The sequence below is a fragment of the Chiloscyllium plagiosum genome, unplaced genomic scaffold (genome assembly GCF_037043375.1).
Source record: "Chiloscyllium plagiosum isolate Xiang-an unplaced genomic scaffold, Cpla_swu_hap1 HiC_scaffold_34, whole genome shotgun sequence".
NCBI classification, from domain to species: Eukaryota; Metazoa; Chordata; class Chondrichthyes; order Orectolobiformes; family Hemiscylliidae; genus Chiloscyllium; species Chiloscyllium plagiosum.
The window spans coordinates 26539364-26562136 of NW_028270172.1; the positions used below are offsets into that span (position 1 = coordinate 26539364).

A 22773-nucleotide genomic window follows, 5' to 3' on the forward strand; every position below is an offset into this window, starting at 1 on the left:
CTATGCCACAAACTGCTTTTTCACAGTGCATTTATCTCATCATTGGTAAATGATTATGCACATACAGTCAAGTCAATGTCATGCATCCAGTGAATTAAAAGGTAAGTTTCCACATGCTTTGGCCTGAGTTGCCTTGTGGTACCAAAGGCTGATCATGCATTTGCTTTTCTGGCATTGCAACCCACTTGCATTATTGATAGTGCTGTACACTGAAGGTCAACACATCCTGTTGAAGGTGCGACACTGGCATCTATTCTTGTGAATTGGAGTGTTCCTCGGATGCTGCCTGACCTGCTGTGCTTTTCCAGCAACACAGTCTCGACTCTGACCTCCAGCATCTGCAGTCCTCACTTTCTCCTATTACTTACCTGGACAGGCATCACATACGTGAGGTAAAAACAATGACTGCAGATGCTGGAAACCAGATTCTGGATTAGTGGTGCTGGAAGAGCACAGCAGTTCAGGCAGCATCCAAGGAGCTTCGAAATCAACGTTTCGGGCAAAAGCCCTTCATCAGGAATAAAGGCAGTGAGCCTGAAGCGTGGAGAGATAAGCTAGAGGAGGGTGGGGGTGGGGAGAAAGTAGCATAGAGTACAATGGGTGAGTGGGGCAGGGGATGAAGGTGATAGGTCAGGGAGGAGAGGGTGGAGTGGATAGGTGGAAAAGGAGATAGGCAGGTAGGACAAGTCTGGACAAGTCATGGGGACAGTGCTGAGCTGGAAGTTTGGAACTAGGGTGAGGTGGGGGAAGGGGAAATGAGGAAACTGTTTAAGTCCACATTGATGCCCTGGGGTTGAAGTGTTCCGAGGCGGAAGATGAGGCGTTCTTCCTCCAGGCGTCTGGTGGTGAGGGAGCGGCAGTGAAGGAGGCCCAGGACCTCCATGTCCTCAGCAGAGTGGGAGAGGGAGTTGAAATGTTGGGCCACGGGGCGGTGTGGTTGATTGGTGCGGGTGTCCCGGAGATGTTCCCTAAAGCGCTCTGCTAGGAGGCGCCCGGTCTCCCCAATGTAGAGGAGACCGCATCAGGAGCAACGGATACAATAAATGATATTAGTGGATGTGCAAGTAAATCTTTGATGGATGTGGAAGGCTCCTTCAGGGCCTTGGGTAGAGGTGAGGGAGGAGGGGTGGGCGCAGGTTTTACAGTTCCTGCGGTGGCAGGGGAAAGTGCCAGGATGGGAGGGTGGGTTGTAGGGGGGCGTGGACCTGACTAGGTAGTCACGGAGGGAATGGTCTTTGCGGAAGGCGGAAAGGGGTGGGGAGGGAAATATATTCCTGCTGGTGGGGTCTGTTTGGAGGTGGCGGAAATGTTGGCGGATGATTTGGTTTATGCGAAGGTTGATAGGGTGGAAGGTGAGCACCAGGGGCGTTCTGTCCTTGTTACGGTTGGAGGGGTGGGGTCTGAGGGCGGAGGTGCGGGATGTGGATGAGATGCGTTGGATGGCATCTTTAACCACGTAGGAAGGGAAATTGCGGTCTACAAAGAAGGAGTCCATCTGGTGTGTTCTGTGGTGGAACTGGTCCTCTTGGGAGCAGATACGGCGGAGGAATTGGGAATACGAGATGGCATTTTTGCAAGAGGTAGGGTGGGAAGAGGTGTAATCCAGGTAGCTGTGGGAGTCGGTGGGTTTGTAAAAAATGTCAGTGTCAAGTCGGTCATCATTAATGGAGATGGAGAGGTCCAGGAAGGAAAGGGAGGTGTCAGAGATGGTCCAGGTAAATTTAAGGTCAGGGTGGAATGTGTTGGTGAAGTAGATGAATTACTCAACCTCCTCGCGGGAGCACGAGGTGGCGCCAATGCAGTCATCAATGTAGCAGAGGAAGAGGTGGGGAGTGGTGCCATTGTAATTACGGAAGATCAACTGCTCTACGTAGCCAACAAAGAGACAGGCATAGCTGGGGCCCATACGTGTGCCCACGGCTACCCCTTTGGTCTGGAGGAAATCTCTCAGAATTGCAAAGGACCCACTCTGTACTACAACCTCAGGAGAATTCATACTCTCAACAAACAGTATTTCAATTCAATCTCAAACATCAAAAACTGTAAGTACAACAAACTTTTATCTACCCAGCTCCATAACCAGCGCTCCTCAAACATTCCAGAAGATTCCCCTGGCCTCACCATCTACTCAGACGCCATTAGCCACGTGGCTGATGCAGCTGCCACCCCCATGCTGATTGATGATGTCACTTCCGCCCCCATCATGGCCGCTCCCACAACCACTTCCACCCCTCACAATTCTTCATGCATCACACGTGACATCACTTTCGCCCTTCACATCATCGCTGATGCCACATGCTCAGTGAATTCCGCCACCCCTACTGCCGTGGTCACCACCACTTCCGCCCCCACCAGCGCCACTCACCTGCATTCTGCTGACATATCCCCCACAGACCCCACTGTCTCTATCCCCACCCCCCAGAACCCCGAGGGGAACACTACCCCTGCTCATTACTCCATCCCCATTCCCCCCACCATCACACACACTCCAGTTACAGGTTCCACCCCCACTTCCAGCTCTACACCCACACCAGATCCCAGCTCCCAGCCCTGCCGAGATTTCACCATCCCCCCAGACCTCCCCCTCACTGAGGACGAATGATCAGTCCTCAGCAAAGGACTCACCTTCATCCCCCTCTGTCCAGGCATCAATGAATTTAATACACGCCGTGACGTTGAACAATTCTTCTGTCGCTTCCGCCTCCGAGCTTACTTTCACAATCAGGATCCCCGCCCACCTTCTGAGGACCCCTTCGCCCACCTCCAACACACTGCATCCACCTGGACACCCCGCGCTGGCCTATTACCTGCCCTCGACCTCTTCATTTCCAACTGCCGCTGGGACATTAACCGCCTCAACCTGTCTACCCCCCTCCCCCACTCCAAACTCACCGTCACAACGCGCAGCCCTCCAATCCCTTTGCTCCAATCCCAACCTCACCATCAAGCCAGTGGATAAAGGGGGCGCAGTGGTAGTCTGGCGCACTGACCTCTACACCGCTGAAGCTAAACGCCAACTCGAGGACACCTCTTCCTACTGCCTACTCGACTATGACCCCACCCCCCATCACCAAACCATCATCTCCCAAACCATACAGAACCTCATCACATCAGGAGATCTCCCACCCACAGCTTCCAACCTCATAGCCCGGGAACCCCGCACTGCACGGTTCTACCTCCTTCCCAAGATCACAAGCCTGACCACCCTGGCTGACCCATTGTCTCAGCATGCTCCTGCCCCACTGAACTCATCTCTACCTACCTCGACACTATCCTATCCCCCCTAGTCCAGGAACTCCCCACATACGTTCGAGACACCACCCACGCCCTCCACCTCCTCCAAGACTTCCGTTTCCCCAGCCCCCAATGCCTCATCTTCACCATGGATATCCAATCCCTCTACACCTCCATCTGCCATGACCAGGGCCTCCAAGCCCTCCGTTCTTTCCTCTCCAGACGTCCCCAACAGTACCCTTCCACCAACACTCTCATTCGTTTGGCCGAACTGGTCCTCACCCTTAACAATTTCTCCTTTGAATCCTCCCACTTCCTCCAGACCAAAGGGGTAGCCATGGGCACACGTATGGGCCCCAGCTATGCCTGTCTCTTTGTTGACTACATAGAGCAGTTGATCTTCCGTAATTACATCAGCACCACTCCCCACCTCTTCCTCTGCTACATTGATGACTGCATTGGTGCCACCTCGTGTTCCCGCGAGGAGGTTGAGCAATTCATCAACTTCACCAACACATTACACCCTGACCTTAAATTTACCTGGACCATCTCTGACACCTCCCTCCCCTTCCTGGACCTCTCCATCTCCATTAATGACAACCGACTTGACACTGACATTTTTTACAAACCCACCGACTCCCACAGCTACCTGGATTACACCTCTTCCCACCCTACCTCCTGCAAAAATGCCATCCCGTATTCCCAATTCCTCCGCCTCCGCCGTATCTGCTCCCAGGAAGACCAGTTCCACCACAGAACACACCAGATCGCCTCCTAATTTAGAGACCGCAATTTCCCATCCCACGTGGTTAAAGATGCCCTCCAACGCATCTCGTCCATATCCCGCACCTCCGCCCTCAGACCCCACCCCTCCAACCGTAACAAGGACAGAACGCCCCTGGTGCTCACCTTCCACCCTATCAACCTTCGCATAAACCAAATCATCCGCCAACATTTCCGCCACCTCCAAACAGACCCCACCTGCAGGAATATATTTCCCTCCCCACCCCTTTCCGCCTTCCGCAAAGACCGCTCCCTCCGTGACTACCTCGTCAGGTCCACGCCCCCCTACAACCCACCCTCCCATCCTGGCACTTTCCCCTGCCACCGCAGGAACTATAAAACCTGCGCCCACACCTCCTCCCTCACCTCTATCCAAGGCCCTGAAGGAGCCTTCCACATCCATCAAAGTTTTACTTGCACATCCACTAATATCATTTATTGTATCCGTTGCTCCCGATGCGGTCTCCTCTACTTTGGGGAGACTGGGCGCCTCCTAGCAGAGTGCTTTAGGGAACATCTCCGGGACACCCACACCAATCAACCACACCACCCCGTGGCCCAACATTTCAACTCCCCCTCCCACTCTGCCGAGGACATGGAGGTCCTGGGCCTCCTTCACCGCCGCTCCCTCACCACCAGACACCTGGAGGAAGAAAGCCTCATCTTCTGCCTTGGAACACTTCAACCCCAGGGCATCAACGTGGACCTCATCAGTTTCCTCATTTCCCCTTCCCCCACCTCACCCTAGTTCCAAACTTCCAGCTCAGCACTGTCCCCATGACTTGTCCGGACTTGTCCTACCGGCCTATCTCCTTTTCCACCTATCCACTCCACTCTCTCCTCCCTGACCTATCACCTTCATCCCCTCCCCCACTCACCCATTGTACTCTATGCTACTTTCTCCCCACCCCCACCCTCCTCTCGCTTATCTCTCCACGCTTCAGGCTCACTGCCTTTATTCCTGATGAAGGGCTTTTGCCCGAAACGTCGATTTCAAAGCGCCTTGGATGCTGCCTGAACTGCTGTGCTCTTCCAGCACCACTAATCCAGAATCACATACGTGACCCCACTGTGGTTCACATTTGCCACATCTGCGATGGGCGGGCTTGGTGATGCCACCTTCTGGAAAGAACACCTCTTGCTATTCCCACACTGTCTGGATGAGCCTGCGCAGAGAGACATCGCTGAACCATGGGGCTGGTCAGACATCCCTTTAAATAATAGGGTACTCCCAATCAATGTAAACTTTGTGAGGGATATGCTAGATTCTCAGTTTGTACAGGAGGCTGTTAGTGCAGATCTGTCAGCTGATGGTGGCTTTCACCAATGAAATGCTTTTCCTGCTGCTAGAGCTGCATTTGTACAATGCTGAGTCCTAGAATTTTAATTGTAACCAGGTGGAAAATGTCAGAAAGAGAAAATGTGGAGACAGTATACAGTTTCAATTATGAATGATACACTTCATATTCTAGTGCCAGGATACCAACCACTAGTGGCTTGTGTCTCACATGAAGTGCTGCCTGTGCATTCTTCCTGTGCTATCATAAAGGGCTGCACAGTAGTTTGTGGTGGAGAATGCACCATGGATTAAGTATCAGTGGAAGAGGCTCTTATCTTTGATTAAAAAAGGGGTTGTTTATGGTTTAGTTCATAGTTTAGAGTACAGTTTATTTAGAGATTTTATTAATGCTTTGGTATATTAACTATTACTAATAAAAGATTGGTAAGACATGCGCAGCCCCATGAGCAGACTGTGTCCCACTAACTTGAAACTGCATTTTCCTGAAATGCACAATGTTCCATCTAGAGGCAGTATTTTATATCGGACTAGGTGGAGTTTCAGCATAGCTCATGGACTAGCTCTTTCAGAACCATCATACAACATCTCCCCTCAAACTCTCTTTGCCTTTAGTTAACCCATTATACAACGTATAAACCTCCATACTACATTTACTAGTGCCCTTTCTCACCCAAGTCTCTGACTTCACAAATTCAAGAGAATTTAGAAATTCTTCCAGGGATATTTTAGTTTTGGATTTAGATGCTCAGTGGGCTTTTGGTTTGAAGATTGTTAACCTTGGGGCTGACTTATGATACGTTTCTCCACTGGAGGATATGAAAACTTGAATATATCCTTCACAGAGGATATCATTAGTTGATGGCTTTGATTTTGATCCATTAGCCAACTGGAGGATCTTTGGTATCATCAATGTCTGTCGTAGAAGATGAGTGCATTGATGAAAGAGGTAATTTCTTTCTTTTGACTCTGTGTTGGAGATGCAATTTTTCTCTCAATAACTTGGTTCGATGTCTTCCATCATTCTGTGTGTTCTTTTGCCTGGGAAGGTAGATTTATTTCTCACTAATTCCATCAGTGTCGTCAACTGTTCTCATGCTGTTACTGTCTTCAGCAAACTATTTTGTTGTTTGGGCAGCTTTATGTAAAAAATGATCACTGAACTCAGATAGACTGTGTTGTTCTTTCCTGGTTATAGTTCTGTCAAGTTTTGCTGATGGTTGGCATCAGAACATTCTTCAATAGTAGCAGGAATGGAAATCATTTCCTCCAGCCCAGTAAAATCTGTGGTTTCCTTCTTTCTGATAGTATGAAACAAATTGCAGGCTCCAATATAATTGATGTCAGCAGGTCCACACATAACTTTCAGTTCAGCCATTAACATTGCAGGGCTTAAAAAATGTTTCACTGGTTGTGCTTCCTCAGTTCAGTCAATTTCATATTGTTTCTGACCAAGTATTATTCCATCCATGACTTATAGGATGTTGAGGGCAAGGCATATTAGTAGACATAGGAGAAAGTGAGGACTGCAGATGCTGGAGTACCAGAGTTGAAAAATATGGTGCTGGAAAAACACAGCAGGCCAGGCAGCATCCGAGGAGCAGGAGAATCGATGTTTCGGGCATAAGCTCTTCTTTTTTTCCTGATTCCTGAAGAAGGACTTATGCCCGAAATGTGGATTCTCCTGCTCTTCGGATGCTGCCTCGCCTGCTGTATTTTTCCAGCACCACATTTTTCAATATTAGTAGACATAACTAGCACAGTAGCATGGTGGCTCAGTGGTTAGTGCTGCAGCCTCACAGTGCCAGGGACCTGGGTTCAATTCTAGCTTCAGGTGACTGTCTGTGTGGAGTTTGCATATTCTCTCTGTGTCTGTGTGGGGGTGCACTGGTTTCCTCCCACAATCCAATGATGTGCAGGTCAGGTGGATTGGCCATGCTAAATTGCCCATACTATGAGGTGCATCATTCAGAGGGAAATGGGTCTGGGTGGGTTACTCTTTGGAGGGTTGGTGTGGACTTGTTGGGCCAAATGGCCTGCTCTCACACTGTAGGGAATCTAATCTAACCATAAAATTGAGACATAATGATTGCAGCAAACACATATGATTCTAAAGCTCCTTTGGACTTTATGTTGAAATGTTACTTGAGGTATACCTTAATCTTTGCAGTTGATCTGCCTGGACCATGTAGTTTTATCTGTGTAGGTTGTTCTTTAACCATGATATTTGATTGGATAGGACAGAGACACACACCTCTGTGTCAAGCTTAATTTGAGTTGCATGACCACCAACATAAAAAGTTCAGTCATATCCAATTCTGATCTCCTATTTCCCCTACAAATGTCTCTGGTATTTCCTCTAACAAAGACATATCTTTGTATAACAATATCTATTTTAAAACAGGCATATTCCGGAATTGAGGTACCTCTTTTAGAGGTTCTCGTCCCAGCATTTCGATTTTCCTGGGTCTGCACTCACTCTCTTCTTGGAAAACTCTTTTGAAAATGACTGATCTTTTTACAGATGTGACATATATAGCTGGACATTGCTTTCACTTGTAAGTCTTTTTTTTCATCCTGTAGCATTGTCACTGGCTATTTTTATCTGATATTTTGTCTACATTTTGTGTTGGCTCGGCATGTGTTTGTTTAGTGTGTTTGTACCTTATGAAGTTGATAGGCTATGTTGTTTCTCCTTTCAGGATTTGTTTGTGATTCTTCCTAATGTCAACTTCCAATACAATCTGAAATACTTTTAACAATGCTGGATCATTTTTTGGACTGTCTAACAAAGACTGTCTCACAATTTCAACAATAATTCTGTTTCTTATGAACTTTGATTGTAAAGTTCTATATTCATAGGTTTCAACCCATCCGTGATTCAGCCCATTGAGTCTGCACCAACCCTCCAAATGGCAGCTTACCCAGACATAGCCGCTATCCTATCCTTGTAACCCCACATTTACAATGGCTAACTAATCTACACATCCCTGGACATGATGGGAAATTTAGCATGGTCAATCCACCTAAGCTGTACAGCTTTGGACTGTAGGAGGAAACCTGAGCACGCAGTGGAAACCTACGCAGATATAGGGAGAATGTGCAAACTCCACGCACACAATCATCCAAAGCTGGAACTTGAGTACCTGGTACTGTGAGGCAGCCGTGTTAACCACTGAGCCCACTGTGCCACCATTCTTGAAATCGTCTTTGGATTCTTCAGTAAGTTGACTCCTGTATTAGATCTTGCCCATTCCAGAATTCTATTTCTTTTTAGGTTAATGTAATTGTCAAAAAGGATTACAAAAGTCACTAAAATTGTCTGAGTCTTCTTCTATTTCTGACCACTTTATACAATTATCACCAATACGACCTATAGAATATATTAATGCATTAAATTGCTCTGCTTTTGATATGATGTTTAACTTTGCAGCAATTTGTATTTTTTGTGTTTTAATAATTGTTTTCTCCACATGGTCCACTCTTGTGTTTTGTTAGAACCATTTCTAATCTTGAATCTGCTAGGAAATATATCTTTTTAATGCACTAATTAAAATTGTGACTATGAGAATATTTTATGTCTGTTCTATTCAATATTGCTTTAAAGCTGATGTTTTGGAAACTTGCCTTCTTGTATTCAGAAATATTGTTTTACTTTAAATTATTCTGAATCTTACTGGATCTTCACAGCTTTATGTTTATTTGGCAGTATTTAATAATGCTATATTACAGTTGAATTATACCAAATTATGTGAAAAAGCTTTAAATCTTGTTTAGAGGTTGTTCTGTAGTAATCTACTGCTTTGAAATTATAAATCTTTTCTCTTCTAAGCACTTGTATATCCAACATTGTTCATAGTTTTAAAATTCTGTACTGCAGCAATACTATCCTACAATGCTTGTAAAATATTTTAAACGTTTCAGTATAATTCTCCTGATCTTAGGAAACAAAATAGAGGATTCTTGCCTTTTTTTGCAGGATATTTCCCTCCTTTTTGGAAAAATAGAAGTACCACATCCTTTTCTCTTCTTCTTGGAATGTTTTGTGCCTTATTTTCCTAAATAAGTGGCACATTTTCACTCTTTACACCATTAAAGTACATTTCAATTTTTAAATAAAATTTTCCTTGCTTTTGAAATGCTTTACTGTTCTAAATCTTCTTTGGTGGTAGACCAGGGATGTTTAGTTTTGTTTCTAATATTTCCACCTTATATATTAAAATGATGGACCCATTGAAACTTAGGTACTGATATTTTTGGCACCTGTTTGTGACTAGCTTTAACTAGCAAATGCTTATATTTACTTTATCAGCCTCCCAGCCTGTGATTTGAACAGTTAAGTAGCCATTCTACCCTTTTCCCTTAAGGATTTAACTTGTCGCTGAAGTCCTCAATGTCCAGTTACTCTACGTTACCAAACTCTGACTCAAATCCGCTCGTTTCTGCCAGTCCAGTTACTCTACATTACCAAACTCTGACTCAAATCCGCTCGTTTCTGCCAAAGTATAATTGTCTGTAGCACATACAGCCTTCTTTGGATATTTTATCCCAGGTCTGGCTTTGTTTTCTCCTCAGGGTATGGCTACTAAGCTGTTACCTCCACAGGTGTGAGCTGATTGACCACTGTTTAAATGATTCCAGAAATTGACTGACTGGCTGCTCCTCTAGTAATAATTCACTTTTAGGCAGAATTACAGTTTAATTCTGGAATTCAAAGGTTTCTGGAATCTTTTCACTATTGGTGTTTATTTCAGGACTTTACATAACAGCACTGTTAGTATGTAATACTCTGTTGCTTGTGGTAAACTGTCTTCACTAATCCCCCTTCCTATAATAATTCAAAAGCTTGTTCAGCAGCTTATGGTGGAGGGTGGATCACAAGTAAGTCTTAGCAGGAGATGCTCCTGCCTTTCATAAAAATTGGATACATATACAGATTACATTGATTCTTCGGCATAATAACTATTAGTAACAAGATGTCAAGACATAAGACGTTGAGAGACTGTATCCCACTATCACCAGCTCCAAACTGCAACTGCCTGAACTGCACCATGTTTCATCCAAAGGGTGTACTAGATATCAGACTGAATGGAGGTTCCATAGTTCATACATTACCTCTTTTCAGAACCATTAACCTACATGACATGCCATTGATGAAATGCAAGGCCCACTAATTATTCATGCCATAATAAATACTCAGACACCTTTCAAGTGACTAATAAAGCTATAATCAGAATAAAAAGGTCTGATAAATAGTCAAATAAAACCTTCTGCATCCTAAAACTGCAAAGAGACAGAGTCGCATCATCTTAAAGACCTAACACTACAACTTAACCAACTTTGGAAATGAAGCAGATTATTTCAAACATCTCTTTTGTTTTTCTTTTTCTCCTTTAAGATAAGCAAAATATTTCAAACAGTGCAAGGTGGATTTCTGCCAAAAAAAATTTCAAGGTGGGAGCTTATCTCTCCAAAGACAAGCTGTTCCTTTTCCACAGATGCAGAAATAAATTTAGTGAATAACACATTAATCAGCAACTTTAATTTAAATTATTTATTTTATTTTTGTCTAATTCGGCACTTCACAATTTTAAATTGAATCAAACAGGCTCAATAACCACATTTATATGGTTCATGCAACTTCAGAATCTTGTTTCCTGTAACAGGTTGGGAATTCAAAGTACAAAAACCTGTTACATTCACATTCCATAGCCCAAAGAGAACACAACTTCTACTAGTACACAACTGAACCATGACTAAAGCTCCCCACAGAAGTATACAGACATATAAATAAAACAAGTTATCACTGTTGCAATGGGTTCTTTAATATCTTTACTTTATTCCTAGCTATCCTCTCTTCTGCTCAATCTTAATAGCAAATAAATTCATAGAGTCATAGAGATGTACAGCATGGAAATAGAACCTTCGGTCCAACTCGTCCATGCCTACCAGATATCCCAACCCAATCTAGTCCCACCTACCAGCACTTGACCCATATCCCTCCAAACCCTTCCTATTCATATACCCATCCAGATGCCTTTTAAATGTTGCAATTGTACCAGCCTCCACCACTTCTTCTGGCAGCTCATTCCATAAACGTACCACCCTCTGAGTGAAAAAGTTGCCCCATAGGTCTCTTCTATATCTTTTCCCTCTCATCCTAAACCTATGCCCTCTAGTTCTGGACTCTCTGACCCCAGGGAAAATACTTTGTCTATTTATCCTACCCATGCCCCTCATGATTTGAGAAACCTCTATAAGGTTACCCCTCAGCCTCCGACATTCCAGGGAAAACAGCCCGAGCCTATCCAGCCTCTCCCTATCGCTCAAATCCTCCATCCCTGGCAACACCCTTGTAACTCTTTTCTGAACCCTTGAAGGAGACCAAAATTGCACACAATATTTCAACAGTAGCCTAACCAATGTCCTGTACAGCCGCAACATGACTTCCCAACTCCTGTACTCAAAACCCTGACCAATAAAGGAAAGCATAGCAAATGCCTTCTTCACTATCCTATCTACCTGTGACTCCACTTTCAAGCAGCTCTTGTACTCTAAGGTTTCTTTGTTCAGCAACACTCTCTAGGACCTTACCATTAAGTGTATAAGTCCTGCTAAGATTTGCTTTCCCAAAATGCATCACCTCACATTTATCTGAATTAAACTCCATCTGCCACTTCTCAGCCCATTGGCCCATCTGATCAAGATCCTGTTGTAATCTGAGGTCACCTTCTTCACTGTCCACTACACCTACAATTTTGGTGTCATCAGCAAACTTACTAACTACACCTCTTATGCTCATATCCAAATCATTTCTATAAATGATGAGAAGTAGTGGTTCCAGCACCGATCTTTGTGGCACTCCACTGGTCACAGGCCTCCAGTCTGAAAAACAACCCTCCACCACCATCCTCTGTCTTCTACCTTTGAGCCAGTTCTATATCCAAATTGCTAGTTCTCCCTGTATTCCATGAGATCTAACCTTACTAACCAGTCTCCCATGGGGAACCTTGTCAAACACCTTACTGAAATCCATATAGATCACATCTACCATTCTGCCCTCATCAATCCTCTTTGTTACTTCTTCAAAAAACTCAATCAAGTTTGTGAGACATGATTTCCCACGCATTAAGCCATGTTGACTATCCCTAATCAGTCCTTGCCTTTTCAAATACATGTACATCCTGTCCCTCTGGATTCCCTCCAACAACTTGCCCACCACTGACTTCAGGCTCACTGGCCTATAGTTCCCTGGCTTGTCCTTACTGTCTTTCTTAAATAGTGGCACCACGTTAGCCAACCTCCTGTCTTCCAGCACCTCTCCTATGACTATCGATGATACAATTACCTCAACAAGAGGCCCAGCAATCACTTCGCTAGCTTCCCACAGAGTTCTATGGTACATCTGATCAGGTCCTGGGGATTTATCCACTTTTATGCATTTCAAGACATCCAGCACTTCCTCCTCTGTAATATGGACATTGTTCAAGATGTCACCATCTATTTCCCTACATTCTATATCTTCCATATCCTTTTCCACAGAAAATACTGATGCAAAATACTTGTTTAGTATCTCCCCCATCTTCTGCGGCTCCACACAAATGCAGCCTTGCTGAACTTTGAGGGGCCCTATTCTCTGCCTAGTTATCCTTTTGTCCTTAATGTATTTGTAAAAACCCTTTGGATTCTCCTTAACTCTATTTGCCAAAGCTCTCTCATGTCCCCTTTTTGCCCTCCTGATTTCTTTCTTAAATATACTCCTACTGCCTTCATACACATCTAAGGATTCACTCGATCTATCCTAACTATACCTGACACATGCTTCTTTCTTTTTCTTAACCAAAACCTCAACTTCTTGAGTCATCCAGCATTCCCATGTTCAGCTTGAAATCTGGAAGCCCAAGTCATGCTTCAATTCTGAAGGTTTTTCAATTTCTGAACTATCCTGTCAATAGTTTTGTACACTAACTTTCTGTTTTTTGAACATTCCTTCTGCCCCTGCTTTTGGGTCCATTCTGCTTCAATCACAGCTGTAGTAGCTTTCAGGTTGACACATTGCTGCAAAGGTAAAGCAACCATATGCTTTTTGTACAGTGTTGTGTTACCTTGCATGGCTAGTATATCAGTACGCCGTTAAGAGAAATGCTCACAATATCATCACTTTTTCATAACATGTGATCTGAGGGTACAAGGTTCTCAAACTCTATCTTACTCAGGATCACTTGGATCATGGCATGCTACAGGAAGTATGGATTCTGTTATAAACTGATATTTGCATACAACATAGCTGTAATAAATATCAGTAGAGTTCTTCAATAACATGATATCCATACCCAGATTCCCACATTACAAGGGATAATTTAAGCATTGCCTCATCAGGTAAAATACCCTGCTGGAGGCAAACTCACATTATACGGCTCTAAAGTTTGATCCAGTTGGTTTGGTTGCTTGACCGCTTCGATTAATAAACTCATTGTCTTTCTGAACACAACATGAGCATAGGTAAGACAAGTAAGAAGGTCACTCACCCTTCCACATTTTGACTTTGACCTCATCCGATCTTGGATATACTCTAGTTTCTGTTTGAAGATCCATTTAACATGTTTAGGCAACATTAAACTTTGCTAAGTTCTGATGTGGTGGAGGGAGATCAGGGAGTGACTGCTATGGATGAAGGAATGGGTAAGCCCAGAGGTCACCCTGCTCGAAGCTTCATTAGACTCCTTCACACATCGAGTGCTTCACCCTCCCAATTCTCCCTCTCCTTCAATCTCTTCATCAGGACATCTTCTCCCATCCCTAGCAGCTTCTCCTCCCATCCCCATTGACAGACCCTGGCACTTGCCTCCATTCTGCCTCTGGAACATAGAAACCAGGACCTCCTTGTAGTTCCAGAAACAGCCACCACTCCCAGTGGCACTGTAGTGACAACAGAACTGCCAGCCAATCAGATTTGCCAGCAGCTCCCTGAGGTGGGAATTCCTTCGAAGTGAAGGACAGAAGTCTTGGTTCAACAAAAGAGTGCTGAAGAATGGATGTGGGGCAACTAATGTTCGTGGGTTGTACTCTTGGCTGAGTTTTAGGTGGTGTGGAAGAAACCCCTGCAACTGGGAATCTTTGCTCCTCTTTAAAATCCGCACAAGATGATCATAGAATCGTAAAACGTATCAACACAAGGAGTCCTTACACTGATCAAAATGATCAACAATCAATCCGACTGTTACTTGCTCGCTTGCCCCTTCCCTTTGCAAACAGAGCACAAACCTGAGGAACAGGGAAATGTCAGATCGTGACAACAGGTGTTAATCTGTGCCTTTTGAGAATCAAAGCCAACTTCAGTCACTTCAAAACTTATGAACTACCATACCAACACCAACTTCAGCAGCTGAAGGATAAAGCTACATCAGTTCCAGCAACTTACTTTGTCCCAGTTTTACATATGTTCCCATGATAAAATTTCACGTCATTTACAGAGCGAGAGAGCAAGTAATGTGTGCTGAAAAGCAACCCATACCATATCCAAAGCAAGGTACAAAACATTAATTTGTAATCACACATCCAGTTCCTTTTGCCAGTAAACCATCTTTAAAACAATACACACAGTAAATTTCTGGTACAGTCATTTCTGCTATAATGTGCGTTTCTTCAGTGCCAATCGGCTATAACACGATTGAAGAACTTAGACTATTATTTGTAGAATGAGAACTTTCTGTACCTGTATTGGCTATAATGTGATTTCAGTCCCATTGGTTTAAAGGTTGCTGCTATTACACGATTTTCTTATGACCTGGGATTGCACGAGAACGGAACCAATGCGTGATATCAGAATAGACTGTGGGATAATAATGTCCTCATTTTTTCCAATAGTGTTTAATTGTAATTTTAAAAAGCTAAAAATAAGTCTACACAAGGCTTTGTCTCTTCATACTTCATAGTCAAGATCAGTACTCAAAACTTAATGTTGTCTTGTATTTAAATACTTACTGCAAGTTGGCCTGAGGTGCTCTGTTTCAAACTGTCAGGCAGAGATATTGAAGGCACCGCTGCCATAGACTTCCACTGTTCAGGTTCTTGCCCCACATGAAGTGCCTGGGTAGAAAATTGTTCAAAATGTGCCTGAAATCCACTCAACAGCTCACTTTCCTCGTACCCTGCAGACATTCTGTTTTGTTTTATTTCAGTACAATAACTCTAACTGAAAATAAGTGCACAACTAATGATCAGCAGCTCAAGCTCAAAAGACAATGCACAGGACGTGTCATTGATCAGCTAATCAGCAGAAGTTGGAGGTGTGGCTTCACTCTCCAAGATATGCTCCACAGCCACTCCTTCAGATAGACAGTAATGCCCGGTCTACTCTTTCTCACCATGAACAAGAAGACACAGCCATCGATGCTAGTGAAATTCATTTCACAAAACATACATTTTTAAAAGGGGCATAAGCAGTGAACACCTAAACTGGGTAAAAGAAAGGAATCTTAAAGAATTAAATCATGAGCAGCCAGATTTGGAGTCATTTGACAAATGACACCGACATTTATTAAACCACTACTCCATAGAGATGTTGCGTGTGATTGTAGATAATCTTTGTCTTTAGGAAGCAATTTCAAAGCAGTACCTTCTTCAAAGAATCTGGGCATGTGTGAACATAAAAACATATGAACAAGGAGTAGGAACAGGCTATTTGTTCCTCCTTAGTCAATTAGTAAGATCACCACTGATCAGATTGTAATTTCAAATCCACAATCTCACCTAACCTTGATAACCTTTTCACTACATTGCATAAACAAAGAAATATATCTAGTCTCTGTTTTAAAAATGTTCAAGGACTTTGCTTCCATCTGCTTTTAAGGCACTGTAGTCTATCAACGGGAGCTGTTTAATTCAACACAATCTGCAATCCCATGGTCTGGCATATCCCCAGCTCTACCATTACCAGCAAATCAGCAGATCAACCCTTACTCAATGAAGTGTGAGGAAGGTCATTTCAGGAGCAGCACCAGGCAGATCTAAAAATGAAGGGTCAACTTGGTGAAGCAACAACACCAGACTACTTAACATGCCAAATACAATAAGTTGCAAGTGACAGACAGAATTAAATAAATCCCCACCCAACGAAGCAGCAACGATGGTGGAGAATTAAACAACTCACTGGAGAACATTGCAAAAATATTCCCATCCTCAACAAACAGGGGAGCCCAGAGCAAAAGATAAGGCTGAAGTATTTACAACAATTCTCAGCCAGAAGTGCCAATTGGATGATTCATCTCAGTCTCCTCCCTAGCATCACAGATACCAATTCAATTCACTTACACGATATCAATACATGCTGAAAGCATTTAATATTGAGAAAACATGGGCTGTAATAACATTTCAACAATAACACTGAAGGCATGTGCTCCGAAGCTTGATGCTCCCCCAGCCAAGCTCTTCCAGTACAGCTAACCACACTGCCAGCAACACTGCATGTGAAAACTTGCTCAGGTATCTCCTGTAAACAACAAGTAGGACAAATCCAACCCAGCCAATTACCATCGCACCACTCACAAAGAAGGATGTTTGTGGTTTTTGGAGGGCAGTCATCTCAGGTCTTGCACATCTTTGCAAGAGTTCCTCAGGGTAATGTCCTTGGCCCAAAGCATCTGTAGCTGCTTCATCAATGACCGTCCCTCTGTCATAAGATTAGAAGGAGGGATATTTGCCGATCATTGCACAATGCTCAGCACCACTCACAACTCTTCAGATACTAAAGCAGTCCATGTTCAAATGCAGCATGTCCTGGACAATGTCTTCATTTAGCCTGACAAGTGGCAAGTAACATTCGCACCACTCAAATGGTAGGTAATAACCATCTCCAACAACTGAGAATCTAACCATCGGTTCTTGAGATTCAGTGGTATCACTGTCACTGAATCCACCACTATCAACATTCTGGGGGTTATCATTGACCACAAATTGAACTGGACTTGCCATATGATTTCCACGCAATGAATGCAGGTATACTGGAATACTCACTGCCTGATTGAGTACAACTCCAACGATTCTCAAGAAGATTGACACCATCCAGGGCAAAGAAACCCACTTGATTGGAACCACAATCAGAAACATTCACTCCCTCCACCATTGTTGCATCTACAAGTTGCATCATATAAATGCACTAGATTCTTAGACAGCACCTTCCAAATCCATGACCACTACCATCAAGAAGGACAAGGGAAGTGGACACATGAAACCACCACCACCTTCCAAGCTACTCACCATCCTGGCTTGGAAATACATCAATGTTCTTTCACTGTTAATGATCTGGAACTCCCTACCTAACAGTATAGTGACTTCGCCTACTGTAAATGAACCACTGCAGTTCAAGAATGCAGCTCACCACTACCTTCTCAAGGACAACTAGAATTATAGACTCCCTACAGTGTGGAAGCAGGTCATTTGGCTCATCAAGTCCACACCGACCCTTTAAAGAGCACCCCACCCAAATGCCTGCAACCCTGCATTTCCCATGGCTAATCCACATAACCTACACATCCCTGGACACTGTGGACAATTTAGCATGGCCAATCCATCCAACCTACACATTTTTGGACTGTGGGAGAAAACCGGACCACTCGAAGGAAATCCACACAGACACAGAAAGAATGTGCAAACTCCACACAGACAGTCATCCAAGGCTGGAACTGAACCCGGGTTCCCAGTATTGTGAGGCAACAGTGCTAACCATTGAGCCACCTTGCCACCCAAATACAGATTTGAAGTAAACATTAGCCTAGACAGTGATGCCTTTAACCCATGAAGGAATACAAAAATGCATGCAGCCCATTTCAGAGATTATAATCTTTGAGCTTGGATTCATAATTTGGCATCTACCTCCTCGTGGTGACTATACAGGATGTTCTTCTTTGTTCTGCCTATGCTGTTGGTACCTGTGTGGATCACAACAGCTGGAACCTTCCCTCTCCTGCCTTGAGCATATGTTCTAAAAGGACATATGCCCTGAAGAAGGGCTTATGCCCGAAACGTCGATTCTCCTGTTCCCTGGATGCTGCCTGACCTGCTGCACTTTTCAGCATATGTTCTAAAACCTGACACTGGGCAGGCACACAGCCATCTGGGGGGACTTGAGCATTTTGCTTTTGATTGTCACTTATGACCACACTGACCCCTATTACCACTGCATTCCTTTCACTCTCCTGATGTGAATGACTTCCTGTGCCACGGTACCGTGGTCAGTTATTTTTTCCTGATCCCATCCAGACATAGTGAAAAAATGTCATCTATGTTAAACAATTGCAAAGGCCAAGGCTGCTGTACTCCTGCTGTCTGGGTCCAATTACCTGTCTTATTCATAAACATACTCTCCAGTCCCTGAACACTAACCAGATTAGATGACCCAATCCTATCAAAGGTGAATGCTTTTTGGGACAAAGAATCCAGGTTAATCTTCTAAACTCTGAGCCAAATTTGTTTAAACTTCAAACACTAACTGTAGACATATTTTCCTTAACCCACAACTGACGTCCAGGAGATCTCACATACTGCAGCTGTGACACATCATTCACCCAGCTATCCTTAATGTGTTCTAGTTAAATGAATTATTTTATTCAATTATATATTTACATATGTTTATATATACTTTATTAATCATATTACCAATTGTAACATGATGTTGAATCTTTGGAATTGAATAGACTTTAGACACTCACCAAATAATTAGCTCCTTCTACTTATCACAGCAAGAATTAATTACTGGAGGCATTCGAGTATCTCTTTCCCTTCCTCCCCAAGTTCCTTAATCACACAGTTGCAGCAGTTAGTTATAAGCTGTGGCTCAGGTGTTATGTTGCACTCAATTACTTATTTTACATGCTACTAATTTAAAGTCTTGTCTGGTCCACTTACAGAAAAAAAATCAATTAATTAAGCCTAACTGTACTTCCAATTGAGACATTGTTATTTTATGCACAAGTATACAATAATATATATTTTGTTCACTCAACCATTCTATGCTCCATGTGCATTTGTTGGTTGAATTCATTCAAAGCCATTGTAATAGTTTAGTAAGCCTGACTAGAAAGGACACCATTTATTGTTGAACTTCAAAATAGAACCATTCAATAGCTAGTCCCATCTCAAGACAGACAGCTCTGAGAATCATCCCTGAGTCTGCTTTTAACTTTTGATTCCATTTCCAAAAATTATCTTATGCACAACTGAATGGTTTTCCCACCACCACATCCCTACGACATTTTTTCCAACTATTAACCACCACCTGGGTCTGCTTTATAAATGTCTCAGGTGATGAGCTCCAGGTAGGCAGGCCTGTTACCAAGATAACTCATACTCAACAAGCTTCACAAGGAGAGTAATTCATGATTTTGCACTGGGCTTTGCAGGGATTATCACAGACATATTACACTATCATGTTTGGCAGTCAATGAGGAATGGTGTGTGATATAAGACAGTTAGTATCTGAAAGTGTGAACTAGTATTATAAGATGATCTCTAGGATACAAGGAAATATTTATTGGAAGAACTAAGCAGAGTTCCGAGTGTTCTAACTTTAGTCCAGTGCTAAACTCTATATAGCAGAACAGTTATGTCAACTAACTCTTAGGTCTATTCTGATGTCTCACAAGAGACTATTGTGTAACTCATATATAATGTAACAAGCAGGGGTTGGTTTAGCTCAGTTGGCTGGGTGGTTGGTTTGTGAAGCAGTGTGATGCTAACCGCATGGGTTCAATCTCCCCATTGACTAACTATGAAGGACTCGACTTCACAACCTCTCCCCATGTCTGAGGTATGGTGGCCCTCAGGTTAAATCACCACTAGATGTCTCTCTCTAAGGAAGACTGTGACCCTATGGTCTGGTGAAACTATGGCAACTTGATTTGAATGTAAATAGCTACTAAATACTATGTAATAAACCCATTCATCTATTCTGTTGAAGACAAGCATCTCATCTGTCAAACACTTCACATGGACATCCTTTCACACTTGGTATCAGGAACATAGTCTAACTATTGGTGGCAGCAAAATATACCATGAGGGGCATTCCATCTGCACCTACAACAATGTAGTTGTGCATTAGAGGTCAGAGTTTTATTGAAAGGTAATATGAGAGATGCCTTGTATTCTCAAGGCAAGGCATCATGGCCGTACCTGTGGCATCTGCTGGCCTCCTTCTATATGTCTTGCCAACCATTTGGCAGACATTGCTGACATCGGGTACAGCGGATGCAATAGATGATGTGTGTGGAGGTGCAGTGGGGTTCTGTCCTGGTGGCGGTTGGAGGGGCAGGGCTCAAGGGCGGAGGAGCGGGAAGTGGAAGAGATGCGGTGGAGGGCATCGTCGACCACGTCCGGGGGGGAAATTGCAGCCTCCTCTATATTGGGGAGACAGGCCGCCTACTTGCGGAACGTTTCAGAGAACACCTCTGGGACACCTGGACCAACCAACCCAACCACCCCGTGGCTCAACACTTCAACTCCCCCTCCCACTCCACCAAGGATATGCAGGTGCTTGGACTCCTCCATTGCCAGACCATAGCAACATGACGGTTGGAGGAAGAGCGCCTCATCTTCCGCCTAGGAACCCTCCAACCACAAGGGATGAACTCAGATTTCTCCAGTTTCCTCATTTCCCCTCCCCCCACCTTATCTCAGTCAAATCCCTCGAACTCAGCACCGCCTTCCTAACCTGCAATCTTCTTCCTGACCTCTCCGCCCCCACCCTGCTCCGGCCTATCACCCTCACCTTGACCTCCTTCCACCTATCGCATTTCCAACGCCCCTCCCCCAAGTCCCTCCTCCCCACCTTTTATCTTAGCCTGCTGGACACACTTTCCTCATTCCTGAAGAAGGGCTTATGCCCGAAACATCGATTCTACTGTTCCTTGGATGCTGCCTGACTTGCTGTGCTTTTCCAGCAACACTTTTTCAGCGCATATAGTGGAAACGTTGCTGAGAAAGAATGAAGACATTCACGTTGTATTTCTGAGCTAATGATCAATCCCACTCCAACAGGGCTTTGTTTCATGTGAGGGGTTAAATCTGACTGTGATAGCTTAATAAGTCATAGTATACATCATCCACAGGATGTGATGCCATATCACATGATTTTGCTGTCTTGTAGATTCATGGCTAGATGCAACAACAGTAAAATGTTTCTTTCATGAAGGTAATGATTTTTCATACCTCAGCAGACTTTGTAAATATTCTTTAGTAGTACAAAGAGACAAGATTATAAAGTACATCATTGCAATCTATATTAATGATCTGGATGAAGGCACTGTATGTATGATAACTAATTTCGCAGAAAGACAACTAGGAAAGTACATTTTTAAGATGACGTAAAAAGTCTACAAAGAGATAGAAATAAATGAAAGGGCAGAAAAATTGGCAGCTGCACAATCTGGGAAAATGTAACCTTTTTCACTTTGGTAGGAAAAATAGAAAAGGAGAGGTTTCACAGAATGTAGTGGGACGGAGGAATTTGGGTGTCCTGGGACATGAATCACAAGTTGGGATGCTGGTGCAGCAAGCCATGAAGAAGGCAAATGGATTGTTGGCATTTGTTAAAAGGGGAATTGAATACAAAAGCAGAAAAATGTTGGTGCGACTGTACAGAGCTTTATTTATGCCATATCTGGAGTCTTGTGTATGGTTTCCCCTTCTCTACAAAATCATAAAGAGTACAGACAGGGTCGAGAGAGATAAGTTTTTTCCCAGGGTGAGGGATTCAATAACAAGAGGTCACGCTTTCAAGGTGAGAGGTGAAAAGTTTAAGGGGGATATATGCGGCAAGTACTTTACACAGAGGGTGTTAGGTGCCTGGAACATGTTGGCAGCAGAGGTAGTAGAGGCAGGTACGGTAGATTCATTTAAGGTGCGTCTGGACAGATGCATGAGTAAGTGGGGAGCAGAGGGATACAGATGCTTAGGAATTGGGCAATAGGTTTAGACAGTGGATTTGGATCGACTCAGGCTTGGAGGGCTGAAGGGCCTGTTCCTGGGCTGTAAACTTTCTTTGTCTTTGTTCTCAATAAAGGATGTGTTTGCATTTGGAGCAATTCCTGGGATGATGGGGTTAACTGGTTCAGAAAGTGCACCTCATATTCATTGGCTTTAATTTCAGGGCTGCACTTCAGCAGAAAAGGGAGATGGCCAAATCATTGCCACTAACACCCTTGTCCAAACTAGTACTGATGCAGAGAAGGCATTTTTGTGATCTTAATGAGGAGGCCTCTTCAATGGTCACAGCTCCAGCACAGTTTATAGTCAGTTTGCAAACCTTAGTAATTCTGCATCTTGAGCAAATATCCCATCTTGCATTCAATGTTGCCAGACCCACAATGCAGTTCTTCAGTCAAGATAAAATTTCTCCTTTGATGTTCCAGTCCACCATCATGAGACAAAGCCGGCACAAGGAAGCTACCGCATTCCTTCAAATC

General features: G+C 43.8%; 1 protein-coding gene across 3 annotated transcripts in view; it reads right to left on the reverse strand.

Moving 5' to 3' along the window:
* Window positions 1–15475, reverse strand: part of cth (cystathionase (cystathionine gamma-lyase)) — a 71256-nt gene extending 55781 nt beyond the window's left edge. For 2 of the 3 annotated variants that reach the window (XM_087978445.1, XM_087978444.1), the window contains exon 1: window positions 15299–15475. In XM_087978445.1, the coding sequence (XP_087834571.1) occupies window positions 15299–15475 (177 nt within the window). The remainder of the gene's footprint in view (window positions 1–15298) is intronic. The other variant, XM_087978446.1, reaches the window with a different exon arrangement.
* Window positions 15476–22773: the final 7298 nt, after the last annotated feature.